The following is a 24,712-nucleotide window of genomic DNA, read 5'->3' as shown; positions in this document are numbered from 1 at the left end:
ATCTCCTATTTGGGAAAAGTTCCCTGAGAGTACCTGAGGCCAGAAAGCGCAAGATTTGGAGTGACATCCAAGAGAAAGTCAATGCCATTGGTGTCACACACCGGAGTGTGGAGGACCTACGTAAAAGATGGTATGACATGCGGCAGAGGTCAAAGGAGAGGGTGGCAACAAGACTGGCAGAGGCAAAAAAAAACGGTGGGGGCCCTTCCACTGCAACCGAACCGACGCCCCTGGAGGAGCTGGTGGAGGGCACACTGCAGCGTGAGAGCGTGAGTGGAGTGGCTGACCTGGACAGCTCAGAACACACAGACACCAGACAAGGTAAGGTGCATGGCAAACCCCCTGCTACATCCCCAAACCACCCACATCCCCCTAAAGGCAACCTGACTGCACCTCCAGTAAATGTCACACAGCACACACAGAAATGCATTATGGGAAACGTAGTCACATGCACTGATAACTGTGCCAGTGAGACACAGACAGGTGGAATAGGAAGGACTCCATCATGCAGAGATAGAAAAAGACCGATAGTACCCATGAGATTTTATTGCTTGAAACTAATGCATGACAAATACCACACAGGACACAGTACTAATGTGTGTCATTTAATCCACAGCACCACCACCAACACAGGATAGTGAGGCTGAATGTGAGCCAACAGCTGAGATGGAGGACCAGGCATGCCAGAAGGATCAGGGCGCAGCCACAACTGCCGACACAGCACCATGCAGGCGTCGCATAATTGTCCCACCACTACCACTGTTGGAGACACAGGCACCAGACACAGCAGAGGAGCAACAGCCAGTGCACAGGCAGCGTGCAGGACTGCAACAAACACAGTCCCCTGAACAATCAAGAGTAGGGAGAGGGATGAGACGCAGGGAACGGCCGTCCACCAGCACTGCTCCTGTTGAAGAGGACACGGTGTTCTCGGGCCTGGAGGGCAGCATGCTGAAGCAGCAGCGCCTGCAAGTGAAGGGAATCAGGTCAATACAACGGCAGCTGACAGCACATAACCACAACAAGACCGAGTTGCGCGCAGGAGTAATGGCCATGACTGGTGCATTGGAGGGACTGTGCAGGGAGATAGCGAGGGACAGGGCAGCGCCGCGCCGGGACAGACATCGCCTTCACACACGGCTGGACCTATACACAAGGGCTGTGAACCGCCACACAACCGCCACATCCCTGCTGGCCAGAAGATGTGTTGGCATGCAGCGCGAGATGGCCCACTGCTGCCAGGTCGTGGGCAGTGTCTTGGTGCAGGTCACACATGCGGTGGACCAGATGTGCGCAACCGCCACAGGTGGCATAGGTGCACTTGCAGCCACGGACACTGATGGACAATCGAGCAGGAGCAGCATCACTCCCCCAATACCACAGGAAAGACGCAGGAGTGCACGACAGAGCACAGTGGAGGATGAGTCAAGGGAGGGCACAGCGCGCACACAGCGAGGCGCACCAGGCCGTGCACGTAGGAGGTGAAGGGACACAAGGGACTAATGGCCATGTGTGATGCAACACAGTCCATGTAGACTCAGTGTCTGTTGTTATTCTTTGCACTGTGACACAAACAAGTGCATGCAGGGACTTTGACGTCACAACGTGAGATCACTCAATGCCTGATAACACAGAAATAAAAATCCCTGTCAGTCACCAATCAGTTTCATTGTGTCATCATTACTCACTTAGAAGTAGTTTTGGGTAATCTCATCACGTCTCATACGTCCGGCAGCTGCACCAGCACCTCCTGCGGGAGCGCGATGTGGTGCTGGTCCATCCTCATCTGATGATTCAGAGTCTGTCAGGTCCACTGGGGTTCCTTTCTTGGTAGCGATGTTGTGTAGCATTGCACAGGCAACCACTATTTTGCAACACGTCTCAGGGCTGTACTGTAGCGCTCCACCACTCTTATGGAGGCATCGAAAACGGCTCTTTAGGATTCCAAAGGTCCTCTCAATGGCACAGCGTGTAGCTCTGTGTGCGCTGTTGTACCCCCTCTCACCTGCAGTTGATGGATTCAGGTACGGTGTGAGGATGTAGTCTCGTACAGCATACGCACTGTCACCTGCGGGGCATAAGCAGATTAATGTTCAATAGTGTCCTGCCACTGCATCACTCTACTGCCTCTGTGCGTGTTTAACATGCATTTACCTAGCAGATAGCCCTCTCCAGAATCACCATTTGTGAGTCTGCGATGTAATGCACAGTGGCGAAACATGAATGAGTCGTGTGTGCTTCCAGGGTATTTGGCCACAATATCAGTGATTATGTGTTGGGCATTGCACACTACCTGGATGTTCAGGGAATGATATGACTTTCTGTTGCGAAATACATACTCATTATGTGATGGGGGTGAAATAGCGATATGTGTCCCATCTATGCAGCCAATGACATGGGGGAATTGTGCAATTTGGTAGAAATCTTGCTTGGTCTGATCCAGTGCCTGTGCTGTGCTAGGAAATTGTATGTGGTGATGCAGCCTCTGTACCATTGCATCCAGGAAAGCGTGGAAGAAGCGCGATAGTGCACTTTGGGAGACACCTCCTGCTGTGGCAATGACCCCCTGGAAACTACCTGATGCCAGGAGGTGCAGTGAGCACAGCACCTGTACATGGGTGGGAATGGAGTGTGCCCTGCGTGTGGGGTGGTCAAGTATGGGTGTCAGTTCAGCAATTAAATCCAGGATGCTGTCTGGGTGCAGCCTGTAGTTGACATGGATCTCCTCATCGGTCACTTGGAAGAGGGTGATGCGTGCTCTGTAGATCCTTTCCTGGCGTCTCCTTCTCTGTGTGGCATCCCTGATTCGCAGCCTCCTGGCTATCACGTACAGCCCAGCCATGGTGGAAAGGCCCTGTGGCATTGTGGGCCTGTTTAAATAGGTTGCAGTTGGTTACCACCTGTTCAGTGTTGATGGTAATTGGGAAGTGCAAAATTGCGAATTTTGCAGAATCGCTATTTGCGAATTTTCTGAACATGTCATTTTGCGAAATCGCTATTTGCGAGTTCGGTAACAGCGATTTCCGCAAATACTGGTGCGCAGACTGCGATTACGCTGATTTATTCGCAGACTCCACTTTACGCAAAATAGCTAATCGCTAAATTAGCGATTCGCACTGTTCTTCTGCGAATACCTTTCCTACATGGCTCAAGTATGTTTTGCGATCGCAAACACCCAGATTCCTGCGAATCGCACTGTTTGCGATCGCAAAACTGTTTCCTACATATGGCCCAAAATACCTTACTTTGGTATAGTATATACAGAGCCAGCTTCCTACACACCGCTGCGTCCCGTGTGTGCGACCTGTTATGTTAAGGCACTATATCTGTCTATCTGTCTCTCTTGCTCAGTCTATGGTATTTGAGTGGTCAGAGTCAGGTTGTTGGCCAGTTGGAAGCATTGAAATATAGTGTCCCCGTTCGCAGCAATAGGGATATTACAAAGTCCCAGGGTGTCTTCCTTATGCAGCGATCTGCTTTCAGCTTGGGCCCAGACCAGGAGCGACTCCCTCCAAGCTAGCAAAGGAGGTGGCTAAGGCGACTACCAGCATCTGGTGATTAAACGTTGGCCATCAGTAGCTTGAAATCAAGAAAGCGAGAAGTGCCCTCTGCCCCTCACTCCTACAATATAGACCCAGGATACATGTCTCCCACGTATGGGATACCGTGCATCCCGTACATGCTGACATGGTGACGCAGGGATTTTGCAAACCATTTTGTGAGGTGTCTCCCTGTTCCAACTTTATCGCTCCATGCAGAATCCAAATGCCCATTTGTGGCATATAGTATCAATCACTCTACATACGGGTACTCCTTGTGCTGGCAGGAGTGAGGGGGAGGACCCCATTGGTCCAACTTCTGCTTTCAGGTTTCCCTGTATCATGCCGTCATTAGAGCCCCATTCAGCCTCAAAGGTAGATAGGCTCCAGACCGATTATCCTCTGGGAGTTAGAGTGGTGCCCTCTAGTTTTCGCTTGATTGAATAGACCACTGGTGCATTGGAGTTCAGATCCATAGGGGGTGGGTGGAGCAACACGGACACCTCAATCAGAATAGGGCTTCCAGCCCCCTCGCTTCAACACAGGCAAAAGGCCTCCTTTGGGCTGCCTCACACATGGCCATCACCCATTGTGCCCGTTGGACCGTCGGTGGCCTCCCCCACTGCGTACCTGGTCTGCGACGGAGCTCACAGGAAGGGGTTTGAGGGGGCCATTGTGACGCTTCATGTAGTCCTGCGGCTACTTCGAGGTAAAGCTGTCTCCCATTGGGAAGCCTCGCGGTGCTCACCTCCATCCATCACTGTTTTGTATACTTTAGTGCATCGCCCTAAGTAGGACAGGTTTGCCCAGATGCGGATCCCATGCACACTATGCAAAACAGGGTCAAGAATGAATTACATATGGCTGGGTCCCAACTGAGGTGGCATGGTGTGCAAAACACCGTGGATTGGGATGTGGGGCCGACCATCCATTATTTTTTATGTATATTTTAGTGATACTACATTTTATTCACTTCTATCCTAACTGATCCCCTTCTTCCTTTACCCCTTTGGCTCGCCATGAAGTAGAGGATGGACGGGGCTGGCATGTTATCTATAAGATTGTGATGTGTAGCACTTGCATTGTCTCGCTTTATTTTCTCAACTGTACTTAGTTAAAATATGTATGAAAATGTTGGGAACTATTTATGACAGGACTACACATTAAGAACTCCGCAAAGAGTGCCTTACTCAATCTGAAGCTACTCAACAAAATAAAACCCTTCATCCCAACCAAAGACCTCAAACAAGCCACCCAATCACTGGTGCTATCTAGACACGACTATGGGAATGCAACCTTCACTGGTACAACAAAATCTCACCTAGCTCCCCTCAAAACAACTCTCAATGCAGCAGCCAGAATGGTCACTGGAGTTAGGAAATACGATCACATCTCACCAGCACTCAGAGATCTAAAATGGCTCCCAGTCGAATTGCGTGCCAGCTTCAGAACTGCTTGCCTCACGCACAAAGCCCTGCACACAGGAAAACCTGACTATCTGGCCGCCAAACTCAAGAGGGCCGGTCAGACAAGGAGCCTCAGGAGCTCCAATACCCTACTACTCATCCCTATGAAAACACGGAAACAAAAAACCGCAGCAAGGTCCTTCGCCGGATTCGCTCCCAAAATCTGGAACTCCATCCCAGCAGATATCAGGACTATCCCGTCCTTCACAAAATTAAAAAAACACCTAAAAGAACTCTTCCTCAACCGCTCCCTCCTGAACAGATAGCCGCCGCCTTAACGCAATTCCATTCTCACCGTAGCTCCCCGACATTGTATCACTAAGACCTACCTCCTCCTCCCTCTTGGCCCCTACCTGTTCCCTCCCCCCTCATAGAGGTTCAACCCAAGACAACGTGCACTATCTCAGGACCTACGTACTACCTCAATGCTGCACAGCACACTTTGACTTCCGAACCAATATGTATACTACTGCTCTATAGTATGACTCTTGCACTTAAACTGCTGTAAAGTGCTCCGATACCCCGGGTCCGGCCAGTGCTATATAAAACTCCTTAATAAATCAATAAATAAATATTGGATTTCGCTACTGTATACATGGGAACTCTCAATAAATATTGTTTTTGAAAAACGTTTTCGCCTGAAGTACAATTACTTTATCTAGGTTCTCACCTCTCCTACTTTCTCCTCATTTGCATTGAGCTTAACAACGTCTGTATATTGCTATAGCTAGCTATACGTGCTTGGGACGCGCTATATGATTTTTTTCAACTATGTCCCGTTATCCTATATTAGAAGATTAGATAATTATTCGAAGTTAGCTGTTTAGCCCGGTTATCTGATGATCCGCTTTCGATTTCTCACTATGTAATGCCCCTTGGTGCGGCCCCCCCACCCCAAAAGAACCCGGGCTGGAAGGGGCGGGGTTAAGGGGAGCGTAGGCAGGGAACTGGCTGGGCAGCAGATTATGACACTGGGTTCAGCCCAGCCATAGATTTAGGCCAGGAATTTGGCTGGAGGTGGTGGGGTATTTAAGCAGAAGCGCGGGTCGCAACACCCTCTTTCTCCTGGGAATGTTACGAAGAAGACCCACCCACCCGCTGAGAAATTCAAAAGTGGAGAGCAGGGTACACTTAGGAAAAGTCAGTTGCAGGGGCAGAGGAGACATACAGGAGGGTGTGTTACTAGCAGAGGATAGTAATCCTACTTAAACTTAACATCTGCCGAACAAGAACAGGCCACAAACAGGTAACAGTCAGGACCCAGGGGGTACTGGCAAGCTACCGCAAATGGCCTTGGGGGTTGAACCAGAAGAAAATAGTCATGGGCGGAGCCTGTGGCCCGGAAGAAGTTGGGAGGCGTGATGGCAGCGGAAGTGTAAGGTCACACGGTCAGGTTGGAAGAAGGCGCTTAACCGGAAGGAAATGCATGGTGGTACCTACCGGAAGTGAAAGGTCACCCGGTCGAGTTGGAAGCAGATGCTTACCCGGAAGCAAAGGTGGTTGCACCGGAAGTGAAAAGGTCACCCGGTTGGGTTGGAAGCAAAAGCTTACCCGGAATGGAATGTGTGGGGCACCGGAAGTGAAAAGTCACCCGGTCGGGTTGGAAGCAGATGCTTACCCGGAATGAAACGTGTGGATGCACTGGAAGTGAAAGGTCACCCGGTGGGGAAGTGAATGATGGCCGGCACTGAACGTAGGACACAGTGCTTCTGGCTATGGTACAGAGGTCACAGGCTTTCAAATAAATTGAAGTAAGGCATGTGGAAGGATCGCTTGCAAGTTTAAACTGCCTAATAAACTGCGGCCTCAATTCTGCCATAATGGGAAATTGGCGTGGTCTAAGTTTGTGGGATCAGGGTGGGGCGACCAGGTGGGGGGTGCCTTCACTAAGCTCTGGAACTCGGTTGGGTGGAATCCAAGCGATACACAAGTATATAAAAACACACTTAATAAAAAAAAAATTCATTCCCACTGAGCATAGGTGAAATGTAATATATCCCAGGGTACTACTATCCAGAAACGGTTGCTAACTTACACTATCGCTCCCCTAATGGACAGAACAGCCTGAACCCGTTCTTGGGGTTACATTCTTATGTAAACTTGCAGCTAGATCTCGTGACTAGCTAAGCCTTGAGGGGGCGGTGCTAACAAAGAGATGAACACAGGACTCGGAACCGCAAAACCCCGTTTAGCTCGTGCCCCCATTGCATGCTTCATAAGCAGCCATATTAGAAAAGGTATTTACAAGTAAATCAAGTACCAGTTCTAACAAAAAAACGCATATTTGTATCATACCTCCAAAGGAACTATATTGCTGTAAACGTTTCTAAAATTGATCTGTCCTGTTCGTGTCATACCGTATCGTTGAACATGCAAAAGATTTTAATATTTTTAAAATACCACTTACCCAAATTAGTCGATATTACAAACGCAACATCCAGCAGTAAATACATGCTTGCGATGCTGTTGCTACGCACTGGAGTGCGCAGACAGCTGTCGTAATAAAGTATCGAAAATAATATAAGATGGAATCCTATATTCTCTGCAGGGCGGGCCTGTTAGCCGCGCCCCTTTCCATTCATAGCCGTCCCTTCGGGGCGGGGTCGCCTCCTCCTCGGGAATGAGTGACTTCACACTCATTTGAAGAATACTATCGGCCGTGAGCGGGCACCATGGCGAAGAGCGGCCGGGCGTTAAGGAGAGTGATCACCGGCTTGGCCGAGTGCCCGGCTCACGGCAGGGTGACGGCTGTGCGGCGCGCCTCCGTTACCGGGTATTGTGATAATTCTCGGCGCTTATAGCCGAGCCTTTGTTAGTAGAAACTGTGTGGTGTAATTATACTGACACCTCCTTGTCTCGTGACTGTAATAGAGCCTCTCGCTGTGCGTGAGATTGCACTGTCCAAGCTGGTTTTTAATGCGGGCCCGGAGGTATTTCATGTTAGTCGGAGACGCTATACTGTCTAAGTATACATTTGTTATCGGCGCTCTCTTGATTGGGGGAGGGTGCACGCCACATATGAATTGATAGTCGCGCTCTTCACAGACCGGTGTACTTTATGGGGGGGGGGGGGGGGTAAAGAGTCTCGCTTTAATCGGAGGTGCGGGTAACTGAAACTTTTAAACGAGACCCGTGAGGGGGCTGGTATGGAAAAGTGGCCATGAATATGCCAAGGCATAGCTTTTGACAGTTGACGTTGTCATGTTACCAGAGATGCGTGTCCTGTTGCATTGACAGTACACACTCGCAGAACTAGGGGCTGGGGTAACAACCTTGGCCCTCAGGTCTTGATGTATTTTTTTTTTTTTTTTTTTATTTCAGAAATATTTTGTTAGGCATTTTTCAAAAAACAAACGGCAAAAGAAACAGTGCTATGATACAGGGGTTACATTTACCAGCGACAGCTTTCACTTGGAAAATCGGCGGAGTCCGTGCTGTTGCTAATGTTTCTTCCATATTTTTTTGGTTGTGTCTCTGGCTGGTGGGCTTTACGTGGCTTTCGAAGGACTGGTTTGTGTGTTGCCCGACGCGCGATGTGTTAAGGGCGACCAGATGATTCCCTGTCACTGGAACGCAATTTATCGAGCTCTAGGTTTCGAGTTAACATATCCGTGCCTCCATTTTAATTGAGCCAGTTGGCCCAACACACCTGGCGAAAATGATGGGTATAAGCCAAGTCCACGAATAGTCAAGTGGTGTTCCTGTGATATGGAACCACCTGGTCACTCTGGGTATGTGCATGGATAGCTGTGATTAATGTGTTCTGTTGGTGGTGTTTGTTGCCTAAAACAACGGTTGTGTGAGCCTCAATTTAAAAGTAACAGCACGAACAGTGCAGCTGCGGTAATTGTGCATTTGGCCAGTGTTTCCCAAACTAATCTCGGCCCACTGGTGGTTCCCAAGCCGGTTTTTGTTGGTTAGCAAAAGTCCAAGAAATAAATAAAAATTCATTCAAATGTTGTATTTCTCTTGTCACATTTGCTGTACTTTAAAGACAGAGGCCAAATGTCAGGCTATGTCTTCTAACAAATTGCTGCTTATTTTTAACATGGGGGGGGGGTTAACACTTTGCAGCCAGGGAACCAAAGTAACGTCAATTATGTTACACACTCGCTGGGATACGGGTAATGTGAAGGAAAGGCTTTCAGATGCCATTTTTTTTTGTAACACAACAAAATGTAAATACCTGTAAATGGTCTGTCGAGACATTTAGTTGGTGGTGCACAAATAAATATTCAGTCACCATTCCCACACGTTGTCATTTGTGTGCAGTATAGTTTTATCAGTAAACTGTATGTCTGTGCACATTTATTGGCCATTTCAATACATGTGCTGCCTCGAAATGACAGTGGGCTACTATATGATGCTTTAGTTGCATTCAAAAATGGCCCGCCTCATGTTCATTGAAGCTATGTGGATCTAGAAAGCTTGTCGTTTTGAAAATTGGGTCGTTATTATAAAAGGTTTGAAAAGCACTGATGTATGCAGTCGAAAGTTTGTTGATGCTCATCCATGTAAAACAACTGAGCTGTTTGGGATGGGTTTGGATGGTAGTGTTTTTAATGTTTGTTATTGCGCGGAGGGGAGCGCTGTTGAAGTTTGTGATACCCATCTATAAAGGGATATCGGCACATTGTTGAATGTGTGATGGGTGTTCCGTCGGTCTTCCTCACTCTACAACTTTCCTCTTCAGGGGTCACAATTGGACCAGGCCCTCTACCTTCTGGTGACTGTTGAAGCATCTCAATTTAGAATCTTATGGTTGAGGGTTAAGGGGAGAGCAGTGACCTCTGTTTTACTTGTAATACAGGAGAAAGCGCTTTATGACAGGCCCCACGTTATTAAAGTAGACGTGTAAAAAGCTGTCCTCTTGTTCTTTAGTATGTTTTGTCCACATGCTTTCCATTTTTCGATAGGCTGAATGTAATCCGTGTTTGGAGAGGGCATTGGATACTTTGGGTTGTCTGAAGCAGTGCAAATCTGAGTTTGGAGAGCATGGAATAAATGCTTAGGGTACACCATTTGTTCAGAAGGGAGAAAAGCCAGACATGGCTTTATCAGTCAAAACAGCGAAAGAGGGACTGGGAGCTCCCCTAAGGTCCAGCGTACATGCGCCTTGAATCAACATATAAACAAGAGGTTTGCAGCTCCTATAATATGAGGAAAAAGTAGGGGGAGGGAAGGAAACCTTATGATGAAAACAGGTTGGAGGGATATAACAAATCAGATGAAAATGTCCTCACACTCCCTGCTGGGTGTCATGCTTCATCATAGGGCAGCTCCTCAGGACAGTGTTGCAATGCCCAATGGGCCCCTCGAGGGGACTCTTTGCTGGAGATCTTTTAAAGACGAGAGCCTTGATGAATAGTGTGAAGGTGATAAATGTGTAAATTGGTGATAAAGTGAGTTAAAAATGACTATATAAGTACCCTATTCATTAAGCTGCTGTCTTGTCGATAATAAAAACAATATGAGGCGGTGTAGCAGATAAGCGTCCTTCACAGTTCAAATAATAACCTGGAATCACTCTGTGCACCAGTGGAATTGGCCCAACTCTGTCAGGAAGAAGGGAGACTTGGGCGAGCGTGGTGCGCTGTAGCACTGTGCGGCGGAATGACTTCCAACCGCGCTGTGGCACGTGAGATGGCACCTGTCTGACCTGGGCACCTGTCTGACCTGGGCACCTGTCTGACCTGGGCACCTGTCTGACCTGGGCACCTGTCTGACCTGGGCACCTGTGACGGCCCGGCAGCAATTGCTCATTGCCAGACATCGGGACCTCGTGCTGCCTTGCACCGCTGGTGCTGATAGCCTGGCCCTGGGGGTATAAAGCACCTGTGGGAGGCGACAACTTCCTGGAACAAGCAGTGCAGCCTACACTGACTCAGGCAAGAACCAGAGGAGCCAGCGCCATCTGAGACACCCAGCAAACTAGCTCTTCTGGGTGAGCGGGGTTGCCCACTGACCTACGTGAGCCCCACTGCCACTCGCGCTTGTTTGATCTTCAATGCACTGCAGAACACAGTGGGATGACACTGGCCTGGAGTACATGGGCATCATGGGTGGCCACAAGCCAACCAGGGACACCCAGACAGGAGACACCCTAGAGGCCTTAGGTGACCCACAGTATATGTATGCGTGCCCCCCCCTTCCCCACCGCTCCCCCCGCCCCCTGCCTCCCGTATATATTGGACCAGATACTAAATGCTATGAATGCCTCACACAAACTGCTAGAGAGCAACATAGACAAGGTTATTGTGGACCTTTGGACATTCTGAGATGACCATTACAAATTGGCAGATAGGGTGAAATGCAACAAGGATGCCCTTGAGGAGGTGGGATCCAGTGTCAGGGCTATAGGACAAGGTAGTCAAACTCCTCTGCAGAGTAGACCTGCTGGACCAGTGGAAGCGGGATGCAGAGGAATGGCACCACTGGAACAATGTTAGACGAGCTGGGCTGCCTGAAAAAGTGTAGTGGTGGGACATGGTGGTCTTCCTCGAAATCTAACTGATCAAAGAGGTTGCTTTCCAGAGTCTCTTGCTGTTTTTTTGTCCCTGGAGAGGGCAAACGCAGGTCCTGCGTAACCGCTTCCTCCAGCACTGCGCCCTGTAGTACCCCCCACCCCCCTGCCTGCTGAATTCACAGGGATGGAGACCTGATTTTACAAAAAGCCCATGAGGCCTGATTACACCTAGAAAATGCACTGGCGAGTATACATAGCTGCCACTCACGTAGAAGGGCACGCGGGCGAATTATTGGCATGGGTGACCTGCCTGTAATCCAGGAGAAACCTCATTACCCAAGTCGCCGAGCCAATGGGAGAAATGATCTACTTGCAAATCTGTATTCATGAAGTTTTCATGGGGCACTATTGGTAGTTGTACAGGGCCAGTGATCCTATGGCCGGAAACATTCTGGCTGTTTTCCTAGACGGGGGGCAGCGCTGCAGGAAGATCGAGAGGGGCTGGGCACATCAATTTCAGAGTCCGAAATAAATCAGAGAGGCCATCAAAGGCTTGGCAACAAGGTAAGAAACCAAAGACAGATGGCCTTCCAGCCGAATTCTACCAGACCAATTCCGATCCCCTGGTTGTAAGACTGGCTGAAATGTATGCCAATATGCTAGAACGCAGGCACCTCCTAGACAAGCCCAGAGAGGAACTAATAGTTTTAATTCCTAAGTCACTTGGTGACACCACCGATGCAACTGCGTTTCGCTCACTCTATGCTGAACTTTGACTATAGAATGCTTAGCAAAAATCCGGTACAACCCCACCTGGTGCATGAGTACCAAAATGATTTCATCTGCAAATGTAACACGTCCCGCAACATCTTGTGCCTTTATCGCATGCTGTATAAAACGATTAAGGCTCAGTTCTCCGAAGCCCTGGTCCTCTCTATTGAAATACAGAAGGCCTTTGATACTCTTAGGTGAGATTACCTGTGTGCAGTCATGACCAGGATGTCCCTAGGGGAGAGTTGGAATAAATGGATCACATTGCTGTATGCAATTGTGCGTGGATAATTTAATCTCTGACCACTTTGAGGTCTGTCAGCGCACAAGGCAAAGGTGCCCCCTCTCTCCCATGCTCTTCGCGCTGGTAGTTAAACTGTTTGCTTGCTTCCTGGGATTGGCGTGCAGAGACAGGGGTATTCCACTGCATGATTGGGAATGTATCTGTGCACTGTGCATGGATGACATGTTGATCTTTTTGAGAAATCCCCAAACAGGAGTCCAGTGGGGCATCACTATGTGAGACAACTTCAGACAGATCTCTGGCCTCATTACGAATTGGCGAAATCCTACACATTCCTGGTCTCCCAGAATGCACAATCCCTCTGGAGCAGTTCATGGCCCTTGGTTTACAATGGGAGCCAAGGGTCCTCAAATACTTGGGGATCCGAGTATATCACTCGGACGCTGATTTCCGACAGGGTGATCTTGGAATCATAATAAGGGGCCTCATCGAAAGCATTGCCTTTTAGCGTTTAGTGCAGCTTCCTGTCATGGCCCGGATAGCACTGACCAAAATGGTGATCTTCCATAGAGATCTTTACTATTTCCAGGGCTACGGGGAATTATGCGATTGTACGGCCACTGCTTTTTTTCCTCATAGTCAAGGATTTGCCCCGTAATCCATTAGCTGCAGGTTTTAACAAAAAATATTGTTTCTATCTCAAACAGACCAAACGTTACAAAAAAAAACCCCACAGCTATACCTGTTCGCGTTCATTGGAAGACCCTTCGCAAAGGTTACATGTCATCATCCAGTTGCTTATTTGTACATTTGGCTGGCAAACTGGTACTAAGGAGGTGAAATATTTGCCCAGACAATATTATCATGTGTAAAAGTTAAACAAATAACGAATGAATTATAGAAAAAAAGTGCACCATTATGCCGCATAATTTGCCTTTCTTGCTACATAACTTGTGCAACCCTGTTGTGTAATTTGGTGCCTTCTTGCCACACAATTCCAGTGGCCCTGACTATTTTGTGAGCCCCCCCCCCCCCTCACTCCAATTCATATACTGGGAGAGTTAATCTGGGATGGGCAACGCACCAGGGTATCACTGCGTTCACTTCAGAGTTTCACGACCACAGGCGGCCCAGACGAAACTGTACTACCTCACTACGCAGCTGTACCACCCACTGGCTGGGTGGCGGGGCTAAACTTGGCATAGGTGGGTGAATTCAGAGCCCCGAGCAGGGAGGGAGGGCTAGAAGCTATGTTACTGGGATTTAACTCAACCTACTGTGCAAACTGCAGTTGCTCTGTATTTCTCTTTGCTATTGGGGGGGAGGAGCACGCTGTCATATAGGGACTGCCGCTCTACATGCCTCTGCAGCGCTGTTAATGGGCCTGCTGACAGTTCAAGGGGGCTAATTCACTTCCCGCCGACTGGCAAATTGAATGGAGGTGGGAATGGCAACATTAGAGAACTGCTATTCAGAGGGCTCTTTCTACATGCTGAATGTGACTTACCTGGCACTGAATTCTTAACCTATGGGGCATTGACTGGGCACTTTGGAACCAGAGCCCCCAATGTGCGATCTCCTGCAGACCTTGCTTACCTTTGGGAGAGGCAGGCACCTAGTTTCCTGGTTATACAAAACTGCACTGGCTATGAGTGTAGATGACTTGCAGCTTTAAAGGTTAAGTGGCAGAACTATATTGGTAGATCCTTCACTGGAAAGGAGAGATGCCAGACCCTGAAGCACATTTGCACAAAAGCGTAACTAGAGTTCCAAGTACACCCAGTTCAACTACTTAAACTGTACATATCTCACACCCTATAGACTGAATGTCATGTTACAGTTTGGGTTCAGATCACCTTGCAGTTTGAAGACCGCTATGTTACACATCATATGTGGTCAAGAGGGTATCACCTATGAAGATGACCCCTGCCTCCTGAATATTGCTCAGCTGCCTTCTACACAGTCGGCCACCCCTCCCTTTTCAACACCCTAGAGCCACAAATGGGATTTGCCACCAGTGTCATTCACTGGTTCTCCTACTTTCGCAACCAACACCAGCTTATTCACATGGACACCCCCAGATCCCAAAAGATTCCCATCACCTGTGAAGTATTCCTGGGTTCGTTCCATACTGTCTCCTGCCATCTTCAACCTCTACATGGTGCCACTTGGTGCTCTACTCACAGATAAACGCATCAAGATTGACCAAACTGCTGATGATTCACAACTCTACGTAAAAGTCTTTTCTGCTTCAGACACCAAACGCCTCCAACACTGCCTGGAAGAGTTCCTGGCGTTTGTCCGTTGCTTACCTGATTCTCAACGCAACCAGGACAGAGTTCTTATTTGCCAAGAACAAGAAACCACACATCTGGCTTAGTGACTTGAATCTTGACTACTTCAGACTCCCGACTTTCACCAAATCCCAAGTTACTTGGATTCACCCTGGATCTCAACATCACCCCCAAAGGAACATATTGCCAGGAAAAAAAAAAAACAAGCCAGCCTGTTAGTAGCTCTCTCTTCTGAAAGAAGTGAGGCCATTTCTTCCAGAAAGTGACTTCAGAACTGCTGTTCAAGCCCTTGTACTCTTGCATCTGGATAATTAAAATGTGCTGCTCCATGGCCTTCCGGACTCCACACTGGCCCCTCTTAAGCATCCTTCATGTCGCAGCACATCTCATCCAGGGTCTGAGGAATTATGTTCACTTAATCCCCATTATGATGGAACTCCATTAGCTCCACTTACCGGCCTACACCATCTTCAAACCACCTTTCTCATTTAAGTTATCCTGCCAGCACCCCTGCTTATCTTACAGGCACGGACCCCACAAATGGCTGTTCTCAGCACACTCCTAGCTAAGATGCCATCATACTGCAGATTGATAAGTGTGAAAATGTATGCTACTGTCCGTAAATTATACTAGGTATTTTTATTTACTCCACATATAATTCGTGCGCTACTGCCTTGCTAACTCTGTTCAGCGTTATGTACATTTATACTGCATCTACCTCAAAACTGTATTGTCAGCATAGACTGATGTCTTCCGTATACTTCGCTTACAAACTTTCACTGTGTACTTATATTTACTGCAAATGCAGCCTGGTGTAATGTCTGCGTTCCCGTAGTAATTGAATTATAATCTCGGGGCTTCTTCTGAAATATGTGCAAGAACGAGCCTATCCTCTGCTCACACTCTTTCACCGCGGCACTGTTGGACGACCAAAGTACAAGGGGAACGCAGATATCGCATCGGGCTTATTTTTTATCAAGTGCCAAACATACCACCGCAGGGATGGCAATGCAGGTTTTGTTTAGCCTGATTTTATAGATTTGTAGTTTTCTAATGGCTACCGTGCTTATGTGAAAATAAATGAATAGCCATGAAAAAAACACCACTGGATTAAAAGTGAGGTTTGACCTCCTGCTGTTTCCGATTTACTCGTTGGGGTGTAGGGTGGGGTCCTCTGTCTCATAATCTACCCGTCTGATATGCGAAAAGGGTGCTTGGTTTGGTTGCTTGCCACGTTCATATTGCACGTACGTAATGATGTGTGGGCTGCGGCTGGTCATATTGTACGTATTCAAGGATTGTTGTTGCCACCACCCTTGCCTTTGCTGTGTGTGCGGTAAAACTTTGCACTGATGATGTTGGTTGTTTCTTACCAGTTGTGTTCGTCTTAATTTTGAACAAACGTTTTAACATGCAAGCCCAAGTTACGTGTTTTAATCGGTGCTTCTTTTAAGGTGTTTGAACGTTTGCCCTGATCTTGAGTGTGCTGCTGGCACAGAATGTGCTGCAGAGTTCGCCCCCCCCCCCCTGGATGTTAAAGGCCTGCATAGATCAGGCGAGGTTATGACATTTTATTTTTATTTATTTTCCCTCGTGACTGCAGCCAGTTATTTTTAGTATCTGTAGAGGCAACAAATATGTTATCTATTAACAAGCTGTGCAAGGCATGCATTCCCGCCATAGAAAAGAACTGAAGCCTGAAAGTTTTTCTTAAGTGGTGTTTTGTACCTGACATTCCTTTTACCACCGTTATCGTTTCAGACATTTACCTTCTTGTGGTATTCTGATGAGCAGGTGCTCCGCTTCACAGGCGTTCCTCCCTAGTCCTATTGCCTCGGAAAGAACATTATTCAGCTTTTCTGCGCCATTCTCGAACAAAAGAAAAGAGTATGCGGAGAGAAGAATTCTCGGGTTTGTATGCTTTTTAAAATAAAGTAAACATCAAGTGTTTTCTAGAAAACAATAACCAGATAAGTTTGTCTTGTCGGATTTGATAAGCAGGTGTACCCATGCAAAAAATAAAATAAAAAATCTTGTTCCTTAACCCAACCTGGCATCATCACCAACATAGGAATTCTAGAACAGCCCTTTTTCAATAATGACTGGTTGTGTGTTGGTAACAACCGTGACATTGTTTGTTAATCTTGCCAGGACCACAGCAGTACAACTGCCACCAAGTAGAATAACTTTTATCAATAGCCTTCCCTGAAATTTCAGTAGGTCTCTACAGTATCATTCCACCCGTGAGGCTACAGCTTACACAAGATGTAATACAATGTTCAAGTCTCTCACCGACTGTCTCTTGTGTCAAGATAGACCCAAACAGAGAATGCGGAGGTGGGGTGCAAGTGCAGTGATGTGGTAAATGAGTGAGACCACACACAAATTGCATACGGTGGAAGGAGGACATGTGGTTGACACAGGGGAGGCAAAAGATGCAGACTTGGTTGGGGGGAGTACATGATGAGGGTAATGGGAAGAGACTGTGGGGTAGGTAGAGAATGTGGATGTAGCCAGGATCAGGTTTGGATTTGCAGTATAGTTAAACAATTTGAAGCGTAGACTTTGCTAAAGTTCACATAGAATTAGAAAGTTACAAACATTGACTCGTCGTTGTATATTGCATACTTGTGAAGTTGTACCTTAACAGGCACAATCCTCTTTATTTGGTTGCACCTTGCAGATCCTTTCTAACTTGTACCTCCTCAGTAGAAAGCTACTGAATGGGTACTAAATAAACATTCGTGCACCAGTTGTGTGTTTTCAACCACTGCTTCATAATCACATAGTTTTACAACATATCAACCTGCCGTTTTGGGGCATTTCTGATAGCTTTAATATTACATAAAGTAAGTCTCTGCCTTGTGTGCCACTTCAAGTCTGTTAACTGGATAATGTCACTGTATCTCAGCCTGCACTTAAATACTCTATCCACATTATAGCATGCATGTTCTACTTAGAATACACTTCTCTGTAGAAAAAATAGCTTGAAGCTGGACTCTGGCCACCTGCCCCCATTTCTGATGTTATTTGTATAATCTTCGACTTTTCATCCTTTTCCAGGCATTTATGTGGCTGGTGCTTAACTGACATCCCCTGAGCATGTGTGTGACACCTCCAATAAAGGTGTTTCCCAGTTTACTTGGTAAAATGTGTCCTTGTATGCTTTGTTAAAGATACTTGTTTGTTTTGCTTTCTATCAACTTTGAGGATTAGAATTCAATCACAATGACCAAAAGTTTGCACATCATGTTGTGTGGATTTCCTTTTTTCGTTTTACTCACTTGACAGTACTTGAAGCTTCATGGGCATGTGATGTGGGCACTAAAACTAAGCATCCAGCTATACAAGATGTGAAGCTGGCCGTTTTGATTAGCGAGCTAGAATGTGCTGCCTACATTAATACCCGTCTGGTTGACTCCTGTGTGGTTTGTGCTGTAGCTGCTTCTGTAACCTTTGAAGCTGCAGTGTAACAAGATGCATTACTTCTTCACAGCTTTGTGTAGAAACAGTTCTCTGTCAAGAGGAACTACTGCCACTTTCACCATCTTGGTGAGACACAATAATCATTGGCACCTTCTACAGTCCCATTATAACCCTATGGGCAACAGGTGTTTGCTGTTACATGCCAGTCCTATAGGTCTTCCTCTCTCGGGTAATCACAGCGTCGGGGTCTGTGCCTGTCGGGGCTCTATACTGGTCTTCTTGGGATCGAGTTGTACAAAGGCTGAGCTATCGCGAAAGCCTTCTTTCTTGTGTGACGGTTGTCTTACACTTGATCTGCAAGTTTAATCTTCTGTAAATCCACATGTGAACTCTACATCCTGTGATCCTCTTTGTTCATAAGTGCAGTCTTCCTACCAAACTTCGTCGAGTTGGGCAGTTTTATTAGCAGCAAAGAAGCAAGTTACAGCTGTCAATAAGAAAATAAAGATCCGCCAGTTTCCTCTAACAGCTGCTAGAACAGGAAAGAGAAGGCTGCAGTTCAGTTATGTTTGTTGTAGTTTGACCCCGACACACTTACAAAAAGTCAAAAATACTGGTTAATCACAACAACGGTCAAATAACAGAAGACTTTACTTGAATTTAGCAAATAAAATGACATTTCTCATTGATGTTGACTAGCTGTGTAGGTTTCACTTTCCAGTTTGAGCGGCCTGAGAAGCATTGACTCGCTTTAGAACAGTGGGGCAGCACGTGGAACAAAGTAGCAGACTGAATTACCTTCTCCTCAGCTCCAACCAGGCCAGGCAAACAAAAATAAGATGTGTTTTCTGGTTAAGTTAACACAATCGATGCATGCTCGTATGCATTTGTCTTCCATATGCCTTCATATTGATAGACTGGTCAAGTGAACCTTAAAGGAAGGAATTTCAACCGAGGGTTAAGCTCTATCCAACTTACGCTTGCGTGTTAAATTAAGACTTCTTAGTGAATTGATTGACGGTATCTTTACATAGCTAAAAAAATCTGCTTCTTATTTCGGGCCTGTAATGATACAGGCACCTCTAGCGCAAAAGTTAAATGTACCAGTTCTCCAAGCATCCTTATGATGTACTGAATTTGAGTGATTTAAAAAAAATATGGATTTCTCGTTTAGTGTTGTATCATTTTGTATTACAGCGTTATAGACTGCTGCAAATGGTAGGTACACTGGTTGTTAAAGGCCATGAAACTGAATTTTTAACAAGGAAAGGACATTTAACAACTGGTATGGTCCGAGGCAGAAGGCCTATAGATAATATCAAGCACCCCCTGCAATACATTATAAACATATTGCAAATAACCAAGAAGTCCTGTGACTATACAGAGGAGCAAGGCCGAAGGCAGAATTTCTTTAGGTGAGAATGGAAATTAAAGGTGTCTTGCAAAATCCTTCTAATGTACGGCGTATAGGATTTGATTCCTTAATACATGGTCACACCATCACCATCTGACACACGTCTAAAATTCTTAATGACTGGATCCTTGATGCTAATTGCAGACAAGAGGGTGAAAAAAATCAAACTGTACTGAAAAATCAAATGCACCAACAAAGGAGTTGGTAATCTTTGCAATAAAGGTATTGGACTCAGTTTATTGTAAGTCAGGTTAAATAAATGCTATGGATAAGGTTGTGTAGAAACATTCAGTGATTCTATCTTTTCTATTATGTCCTGTAGCATGCAAGAAAATATGTTGCCCAAATAGCTCTTTTCTGCTGATCACTATTTTGTTTTAGAGAAGCATATCCGAAAAAGGAAAAGCAAGTTTCACACCGGTCAACCATGTGCCTTAAAAATGGAGGTGAAATCAGGCGTTTAAGAGGATGATCCCATCAAGGCCAATGGGGAAATAATCACTTTTTTTTTTTTGGAAGTTCATGATCTAGGTTTAAAAAGCGGATGACTTAATTAAACTCTCTGGAGGTATTTCGTATGTAATGGTTCTACTTGAACTGCCTTTCACCTTGGTTGCTGGATCTGGCCACAGGCGTTGTGATGTCTGAACTCCACTGTAATCACTTATTACAGCGGAGCAGCTCCATCATTTCTTTATTACAGGTAGGTAGAAATGTCACAACTCGCCTGTCATAAGGAAATTAGATGCAGGCTTTAATAAAGGGCATGCAGCCTCCCATTTATTAAAATGCTATTACGTAATTTTACTCCCGAAGGGTAAAATATCCTACAGTGAAAAGGGAGAAAAAGGCTAACATTGGAATGTTAGAGCAGATTGTTGTTCTTTAACAATCCAATTGTCTTAAACATTTTAGCTATATAGATCTCTTTTTAAAATGGATTACAAGCCGCTTTGGCACAAGTCAAATTTTAGATTATAGTGCAGATCTGCATGATGCACTAGAGCATTATACAGAGCTGTAATCTAATTAAACTTTGAGGCGAACACCTCCCTAGGGTTAAAATGTTCTGTGGAGAGGTACCATGTTATCCTTGCCACTACTCTCCCTCTATGAAAAGCCAAGTGTGGGGTTTCCCAGAAGAGAAAGGACACAGGAAGTGCCTCGTCCTAAAGGTGATTTCACAAAATATCCAGCAACAAAACTGAAGTTCATAAACTTGAAAGAGCGGAAGTGTGCCATTCTAACAAGACTTGTAGTGAGACAGACCAGTTCTGCTAGATAAGAGCCAGTGACCTACCTTGATAAACAGTACTTTAGTGCTGCAGAAAAGAAAACATCATGTCACATAACAAAAAAATCGCAAGCAAATAACTGCACACACTCAGTCTAAGGTAAAGGGTCATGAATTGTTAAAGGACCCCTAGTTTTCAAATCTGCCTCCAGCAGATGGAAAAAATACTTAGAGGGCTGGAAATTCTTCACGTTTAGGCTTGTACAGGTCTTTCCCTGATGTCTCCCGTCTGTGCCAGGGGTCCCTGGATGAACGATCTGCTGTTTGGCGGGAGAATTGCACCTAGTCGTGTTTGTCCATCCTCTTTCCCCACAGTTTAAACAAGTAAAGTTTAATGGAGGTATGTCTGAAGATTAGGGACGTTCATACCACTGCAGACATTTTGTAGTGGGAAAAATCTTCCTTATTCATATTGCCAATGTTATTAGACTGTCGGTGTCAATGATTCATACAGTGCTTTATTGCATGTTGGCTGTTGTAACATTCATGTGGATGTCCTATATCATGTCATGAGTGATGTAGTATGTGGGGTAGTTAGCAGTTCTTAGCAATGGCACGAGTTATAGTTACTAGCGAACTATAATTACTGAGGGATTTTTTTTTTTTTAGTTTAAAAAGTTGCGTTGTCACAATTTTCATCTAACTATGTTACTTCGACCTTTTTTTTTTTTATGTCGAGCCTAGAGGCAGTGCGTTCTGAGGCATGCTGTAATGCCTCTGTGGCGTTGGATCACGCCCTCCGCTTTCAATCTTTTTGTTTAATGTCCTTTTCTAAATTGCTTTCATTTTATAGGTGAAACACTCCTCTTTGTCCCTCCTTTGTGTTTTTCATTTTTCTGATGACTGCCCCTTTTACACGTGGCCTTACTTTTGGGTTTATTTATAGTTCGGTGCTATATTTTATTTTTTGCATTCAGTGGTCCAGCGACATTTCTTGCTTGCCCTCAGCCTCCTGTTACCTTTGTGCGTGTCTGTAATCTGTTCCTGTCTGAGCGCTGCCTTTGCTCCCGCCCATCCCATTGTTCATGTTCACCACCTCCATTGATTTTTGCAGTTTTATATAGTGCGAACTCTACCCGCAGGTATCGGAGCACTTTACATGAGCATCAGTTGCGTTACATATGGACACATTCTTTTTAGGCACTGGGAGAATAAGGGATTTACCCAGAATCACAGGATGTTTGAGCCTCCCACCGGACTTGAACCTGGTTCCTCAGCTTACTCTCCCAGTGCCTAAAAAGAATGTGTCCATATGTAACGCAACTGATGCTCATGTAAAGTCTGTATTCTAGCTGGTAAGCCACAATCTCTCCCGGCAGTGTGTTTTGTAGTGTCTGCTTTTTTTTTTTTTACTATAGTCGTTTGGTGCTGATCTTTCTGCTGTGGTTGTGTTTGCATTTCGGGTGGGCATGTCTCTGCTTTTCTGTGGTCAGGCTTCCCCAGTTCTGAGATCGGCAACTCTTAATGTTGTGCCGCATCTCACTGGAAAATGTTGGCATCTTTGTGTTTTTGGTCTTCTGTTCCCCATTTCACGCCATGCCCAGTGTGTGCTCATCTCTTGGGGGTCTGTTTAGCTGTTGTGTCTGATGTGCTGGCCTCTGTGCTGCACCAAGGAGCAGCATGGCGTGGACAGCGCTACCAAAGTACGTCCCATGTGTGGGTCAGTGTGCCCATACACACTACCTGACACACAACAGAATTGTACTGCGGTGTTCTCAGTAACTGCTGATCACCATCTAAAGCAAAATCTTACATATCAAAATTACGTAGACTGCTTGCCAAGAGTAAGTCGGGTACCCTTGCAAGGCAAGCAGTGTGTAAGGCCACATGGCCTCCACAGTACTTCTTTCCTTTCCAGTACTTCCTCAGGGTCTACAGATCTACACACAACCAGTACTTCCTCGCTGTCTGTAAACCTGTACATGGTCTCTTTTATGTGCCTTTGTAGCTGAGTGATGGAGTGCCCAGGTGTAGACTTGCATCCTTATCTGACATCTCTTCAGATTATGGATTCCTTCTCGTACACCCGTCTCTAGCCTGACCAGCAGCAGTACCTTCTTTGCTGTCCACACATTTGCCAAACACTACGTAGCGGGCAATGTTGTGGTCACATGGCTGTGATATCACAAACTCATCCATGGGGCAACAGCACAATCCCTTGGCATAGATGCACTGTAGCTGATACAAGGACTGCCGCAGTAGGCTCAGTGCCAACTCGTACTGCCTCCCCACAGCGTTCATTCAAGCAAAGTACAATACATGCATATACACGGATATAGATGCGAACTATACCTACACACACACACATCCTCCATCACCCTCACCCCATCTGCAAAGGCTACTCTGTACATGCATTGACATCACAGTATGTAACATACATCCATTTCTTGTTTATTCTGGTTAGTTTACCCCAGGTCTTTATGCATCTTTGTCTTCCTTATAGAAAAAAAAGGTGAAACATGCACACAGTAAGTGCTCTCCAATGTAAGGGGTAATACACACTGAGAATGTTTTTTTAGAAGTCAAAAGTTCACAAAGTAGAATCACAGAAATTGCCAACACGTGTTTCGCGCCAGCTGCGCGTCTTCAGGGCTGTTATACAAACAAAATTAATAGACTCAGAATTAGCTATTCCATCTTAACCTTATATCCATGAACATACATTTAAATAATAATGATAATACAGTTAGGTACTATAGCCTACAGTAATATTTCCTGAAACGGTAAATACAAGAACACAAACATTAGGGGTAAAAAAGGGAAAAAAGTGAAAAAGATAAAAATTGGAGAGAAATAGGAATACCAGGCCTGACATGTTATTATACAGTCTTGTATCTTAATTTACTAATTTACTAATGTATACATCCAAGACTCTGCACTACCTTAACAATGAGATTTAATGTAATATAACACAGGAGCTAAGGTTACCTCTTCTTCTATTATGGATATCTTTTTTTATTTTATGAGAATCTTCACAAGTGATGCGATATCCCACTATTGTGGATCCATTCCCTAAAGATAGAGTTGATTCATTATTGGTAAATTTTAAGATTCAGATCCTAGTCACTAAAGGTTTATCCAAGAAAGAGTATATAATCTCACCTTATTAATAACAGTATCCCGCTAAATCTTGTGATAAGATTTAATTTGTTTGATAATTCTGTTGCCGATCCATGATTATATCTATACATATATATAGATATATACACACACACACACTGAGTGTATGAAAAGGCAGATCATTGTATCTGCAATCACAGCGTGGGACATGAAGACCCGAGACCGATCATAGCAGGAGTGGCGGAGTCAAAGGCTGAAAGAGGTGAGGCCAAGAGTACTATGCTCCAATGAGGGAAGATCCACCTAACTTTAAACATGAGCCCCCAGGCAGAACACTATCCATGTGAAGCGGGCACTGAGGAAAGCCGCAAGGCTGAAATGTGAGAGCTAATGTATCATGGTTTTTCTCATCGCTTTGGATTATCAAGAGCGAATACGAGAAATATATTCTCCCGTAATCTTAGTAAAAATTCCTACGACTTTCTTGACACTGAGCTCTAAAACTCTTGTTCGCTGCCGGGTTTCAGTATGAGTTAAATTACACTGCTGTTGGTTCTGTGTGTGGGCAGATAAAGAAACAAAAACCATGAGTCTTACAAAAACCCCCGTAACCAGTACAGCTGCTCCTCATAGTCACGGGACAGTTACTAAGCTCATCATTCCTACTCTCTCTCAATCTATCACGCCTGGCATCTACGGCAGATTAAGATAACCTAACGCGACCCTCTCTATCAGAAA

The 24,712-nt window shown here is 45.7% G+C and overlaps 1 protein-coding gene and 1 long non-coding RNA gene across 3 annotated transcripts in view; one reads left to right on the top strand and one right to left on the bottom strand.

Annotated features, from left to right (window-relative positions):
- Window positions 1-526: 526 nt before the first annotated feature.
- On the bottom strand, window positions 527-7,547 carry LOC146857983 (uncharacterized). 2 transcript variants are annotated; one of them, XR_014979973.1, is made up of 3 exons: window positions 7,041-7,146; window positions 1,689-2,068; window positions 527-966 (listed from the first exon to the last, which is right to left on the bottom strand). It is a non-coding gene; the product is annotated as an uncharacterized LOC146857983 (long non-coding RNA). The 2 variants fall into 2 exon arrangements; XR_014979972.1 differs by lacking the exon at window positions 7,041-7,146 and adding an exon at window positions 7,413-7,547 and having other exon boundaries at window positions 531-966.
- A 63-nt stretch (window positions 7,548-7,610) lies between these two features.
- The window catches only part of COQ10B (coenzyme Q10B), a 71,648-nt gene continuing 54,546 nt past the window's right edge, over window positions 7,611-24,712 (top strand). Inside the window, exons 1-2 of the mRNA XM_085648747.1 lie at window positions 7,611-7,778; window positions 16,542-16,691. Coding sequence (XP_085504873.1) covers window positions 7,678-7,778; window positions 16,542-16,691 — 251 coding nt within the window. The 5' untranslated portion in view covers window positions 7,611-7,677. The remainder of the gene's footprint in view (window positions 7,779-16,541; window positions 16,692-24,712) is intronic.

Source organism: Triturus cristatus, chromosome 3_2 (assembly GCF_964204655.1).
Source record: "Triturus cristatus chromosome 3_2, aTriCri1.1, whole genome shotgun sequence".
Classification (NCBI taxonomy): domain Eukaryota; kingdom Metazoa; phylum Chordata; class Amphibia; order Caudata; family Salamandridae; genus Triturus; species Triturus cristatus.
The sequence above is the reverse complement of the archived record's forward strand: the minus strand, read 5'-3'. Positions and strand labels throughout refer to the sequence as shown.